The 4,729-nt window shown below is 40.5% G+C and overlaps 1 protein-coding gene across 3 annotated transcripts; it reads left to right on the top strand.

Moving 5' to 3' along the window:
• Positions 1 to 2,309: 2,309 nt before the first annotated feature.
• Positions 2,310 to 4,510, top strand: LOC116379347 (transmembrane protein 272-like). Of its 3 annotated transcripts, none has more exons than XM_031841295.1 (4): positions 2,310 to 2,370; positions 3,621 to 3,694; positions 3,826 to 3,876; positions 4,022 to 4,510. In XM_031841295.1, exons 2-4 carry the CDS (start codon positions 3,643 to 3,645, stop codon positions 4,345 to 4,347), a joined length of 429 nt encoding a protein of 142 aa, XP_031697155.1. In that variant the 5' UTR covers positions 2,310 to 2,370; positions 3,621 to 3,642; the 3' UTR covers positions 4,348 to 4,510. The 3 variants fall into 3 exon arrangements, with proteins under 3 accessions (XP_031697155.1, XP_031697154.1, XP_031697156.1); XM_031841294.1 differs by having other exon boundaries at positions 2,330 to 2,370; positions 3,396 to 3,694; XM_031841296.1 differs by lacking the exon at positions 2,310 to 2,370 and adding an exon at positions 2,378 to 3,509.
• Positions 4,511 to 4,729: the final 219 nt, after the last annotated feature.

Raw genomic sequence — 4,729 nt, 5'->3', positions numbered from 1 at the left:
GGCTCAAACATCTGCAATACAATCAAATCATTGGGGCGTAGCGGGCCGTCATCCTCTCATCCAAAACAGGAAATGGCAGCATAGTTATCCTCTTCTCTTTCTTGCCTATAGGTAACGTGTGGATATACTCTATTTACCAGCCCAACTACATCAAGAACGCAACAAGTGCGGATCCGTACTGCGACAGGACGCTCTACCTGTTCGCCTTCTGGACCACCACCATAGTCTACATCCTGCTGGGTCTGTTTCTGGTTGGCGGCTTCTGTGTCCTCCTCTGCTTTTACCTGTGTGGCCGAGCCGACGCAGACGACGACGTCTAGAGACAAAAACAAACCAACGAAGGGACGGGATGCGTCTAATGAGGCTGTTGATTGCTTGATGTAGTGCGACAAAAGACTAATATGTTTCATCTTAACGCCTACCATGTCTCCTAGTGGCACTTCTGGTTGCACAGCCTTTGTTTTCGACAGCCTCATTTAGATAAACACTTAACTCCAAGATGCTGGAGATGTTTTATCACTGATAACGTCTGAAAGTGTTTTCTCGATGCACAGCCTTTTTCTACCTCCTGCAGAAGCTGCTATGCACTCTGTTTGTAGGAATCCCCTCTCACTTCCAGTCCAAAAGATACACGAGATGTATTGTTTACATGTTCACAGGAATTGGGCTTAAACTTAATACAGAGAACAGGATAAAATGTCTGTTTTTTGTGAGTTCATTTTGCTTTGTTGTTACTTTTTTGATAATAATTTGTGTCAGGATGGTACTCTATAAAACAAACAATCATATGTCACATCTTTCCCATCATGCACTTTAATAGAAAATGATATATTATCCAGTACAAGCCTATATAAGATAATTTATGATGCCCAATGCAGTGGTATGTTTCCAGGGGGAACATTTTTTTTTTTATGCTTCCCTTTTTGGTCTCCCTTATGAATCACAACACCAATCTTAAAAATCAAACTGTATCAGATGACTTTCACTGCTATGAATAATGTAACATGATTAAGATTACATACAGTATATTTATCATGATTCAACCAAAGATATGTTGGATTTTGTAACCTGAAATAAATCTATTAAAAGAGAAAGAAATGTGTAAAATGGAAACTGTAAATATAGGAAGTGTATTTCTCCTAGTGATTTCTGACTTCAGGATGTTTTAAAACCGCCTGTTCAACCACCGAGGTTACTAAGACGGAGAGAGAAAAGGAAGTTGTCGATTCATAAAACGAAAAGAGCTTCTTTTTTTTTTTTTTTTTTTTTTTTATAACTGTTCTTGATAAATAATCAAGCGGGGAAATCATGATCTATCAGCTTGGAAATAAGGGAACCATGATGAAGGAAATGGAACATCCAAGTGCGATTGTTTAAAGCTGCTGATGAGCAGGGGATTCTACTCAATAGATGATGAGCCTCTCTTCACTCTGACTTTCCCACATCTATTGTGGAGCACAAACCTGAGCACCTCTTTGCTTTGCCTATTTGATTTCTTTGTTTTGTTTTGTTTACTTTGCACTGATTTGCACCTTTAAACATTGCGCATTTAAACTTATTTTAATCTCCCACTGCTCTATGTTCTTGAGTCATGCAGTTGATCAATCAGGTCTCGATTCACAAAGAGACTATATATTTGGAGAATGTTCCAGTAGACAGAGAAATAACGTGATATATTTCTACATACCACATATCTTCCCGGGGGGCTCTGACTCAACTCATTTTAATTGCAAGCAACAAAAAAGTTAGAATAAAAGTTAAGCTTATTTAAATCAAATGATCCTTATTTCTACTTTTATGGATAAATGAGAGATTTAAAGAAAATGGAAAGAATTCTGTTCAGGTACCTTACCCAAAAAGATTGAAGTGGTTGGATAAGACCATGTTTATGAAACTTGATATCTAAAGATAAATGCTGATGTATCTCCTGATTAATAGACCAAAAGGGAACTGAGTACAAGCATCAAGAAAAAAAACAGAGGATGAACCAGGAAGTTGAGACCCACACACATGACACGTAAACTCTCCCACACCTCAAGTGAACTGTCTCTAACTTTCAAATGTCACAGCTGTCCCCTCTGGCCGTCAGAGAGGAGATACTCTTACTCACAGAAAGGTATGAAGTGACCATTTGATTAATCTATTACTGTTAACATAAATAATAGTTTTGGTACATTTGTTTCATGGATCTTCAGCTGGAAAAACAACCCTTTCCTATTTTGGTTATAGAGAGCACATCAGCTGACCGTGTGAACGTCGGTCTGGGCATGCGCGCTACCGAGAAGTGGAGGTTTGGCATCTCACGAGGCGCGGCTGTCACAGCGGCACACACACACAGAGGGGAAAGGTAAACTCCCGAATCAAGCAAAGGTAAGCGTCGGAGAATAAAACGAGAAACAGGGACTTTTCACCGCAATGCATTACTACTTACACACTTGTTATTTTTATTTTTTTGCAGTTACATTTGCAGTTTTAACCCGTGATCAGACTCCAGAAGTTGACTTGATGTCGGGGTGTAGAACGGTTAACGTTTGCGTTAAATGAGAGGCGAGGCCGCTTACGTTATCTTTTCAAGGATTTAAAAACAATGTTGACATTGCATAAATTAAACACAACTATTTGTTAATACTTTGAAATTGGACCAAACCAATCAATGTTTCAGCTTCACATGTGTCTGTTTTCATGTTGTTGTAAGCGAACAGGTTGTTTCTTGTTGTAGATTATTGTTCAAACCTGCTTTGTTGGGAATGCAGTCGCAGTCAAACCTCTTGTCTGTACTTGAGAGTATTCTGTCACATTCTGTTCACACAAGTACTGTGTGAAAGTATAAAACTGAGTCTTGAATTCAAACTGTGTGCAAATCATGTCCAGGGCCGGAGATGGACGTTGTAAGAATTCAGGGCTCACCCCAAACTTCATGCCCCCACCTTGAAGAGATGTATTCCCATTCACAGCAGCTATATGCACGATTTTAAAAATATTTTGAGATTATAGAATGGCCTAAAAATCTGCACATCATTTGGGAAAATCATGATGAGCCTCTTTTTTCAAACACAACCATCCTCAGGGACAAGGAACCTTTTGAGGAACTCATTGCATCTCGCCCTCAGGGACCAGAGTCTAAATTAAGGCCCAAAAAGGCCGATGCTTCAAGTCGTGTACCACTTAATTGATAAAACAGTACTCTAGTATCGATATATGACCATGTTAAGATAAGGAGAGAACTTCTTTCTTTGTTTGATGACATTAAAAGTTTGGCGAGTGCAGACAACAATGGGCTGAAGGAAGCTTTTATTTCCTTTAAAAAGTAGTCCCAGGACTTAAATTACCAGGAACTTGTTGACCGAAGTAACAAGTAATCTCACTGTACGCTCTACACCCTATTTTGTATCTAGTTGTTCTCCAGCTGTCTTCATCAAATTAACTGACCTGACCCAAGATTAGATCACTCTAATGATCAGCAACATGCATGTATGACGGGTCTGTGCATCGTTCCTGGTTCTTAAAAAGTCAGTGTCTTCAACATAAATTTTACACAAAAGTGTCAGGTTTCAGCATGCAGAACAATGTAGACGACCTGAGTCTACACTTCTCTCTCAGTTCTTAATCTTCCTCTGTAGGTGAGCATCCCCAATACTCATAATGTTAAACACCGGAGTTATTCAACGCATCCGCAGCGAACCCCAGGCACTAGGTGAGATCAACTGAACCATACACATTCCTGTTATAGTTTGATTTGGTTTTGATTATGTGCAGAAAGGAGGCTGCAGAAAGGAGGCTGCAGGTGTCCGCGCGTTCATCTAATTGTTTTCTTTCTTCTCCCAGCATGTTCAAAGTTGGTATTTTGTGTCATACCCATTGCTCAGATTGTCATCGGTGAGTGAGCGATTCACATTCAGACATTTTATTTGTGTTATTTGTTCCACTGAAATATTATATATTGAAAATGTTGGAAAGTCAAAATGTATCCGCATTAAATTAAATGCAACTAATCTCCTGTCATCGACCACGTGTCCATCAGGTGCAATACATCTGGATGACTGTCCGCGGCAGCACTACATCCCCATCTATCTGATCGTGGTGGGAGTCTTTGGCCTGGTGCTGGCGGCGCTCTCCTGCCAGCCCTCCGCCAGTACCCCCGAAGACGGCACCCCCAACCCACTCAGTCGATTCTGCATGACCTGGAACTCGTTGACATCTTTGTTCCTCTTCTGCTGGTTCATAGCTGGTGAGTTTAAACAGCGGCGGGCTGACGAAGGAGCTCACAGGAGGGAAGCACGACCAAAGACAAGTGCAAGTTGTAGTAACGCGTGTTGGCCATTAGATGTCCATCTATGTCTTCCATAGAGGCCCACTGCCTTTTTAGAATTGACACGGCTGCACACAGACCTCTGACATGTAAAGGGAGTTAAAAAAACTGGAAATGAGGATGTTGAAAGGAAACGCACTCCTTCTCTAAAAAATCAGCTTAAGGAACTAGCCCAATGAGGTTCATTATACATCTTTTGAAACATATTAGGGGCTAAATGACATAATTAAGGACACTACTGTGGCCCCTGGGTGGTGCCATGAACCATTTCTTTCTCCCCTCATGTCGTGTCATCGCTCTACTATCAGCTATTCAAAAAAAGCCCCAAAAATACTGAAAAACAGATTTGTATTTGAATAATTGACGCTGCTCAAAACAATTGTCTGGAATAAAATCAAAGTTGGCTCAAACATCTGCAAT

This window comes from Anarrhichthys ocellatus, unplaced genomic scaffold, assembly GCF_004355925.1.
Source record: "Anarrhichthys ocellatus isolate YVR2014 unplaced genomic scaffold, GSC_Weel_1.0 scaffold4155, whole genome shotgun sequence".
Classification (NCBI taxonomy): Eukaryota; Metazoa; Chordata; class Actinopteri; order Perciformes; family Anarhichadidae; genus Anarrhichthys; species Anarrhichthys ocellatus.
Note: the sequence above shows the minus strand (reverse complement) of the source record. Positions and strands in the feature narration are given on the sequence as shown.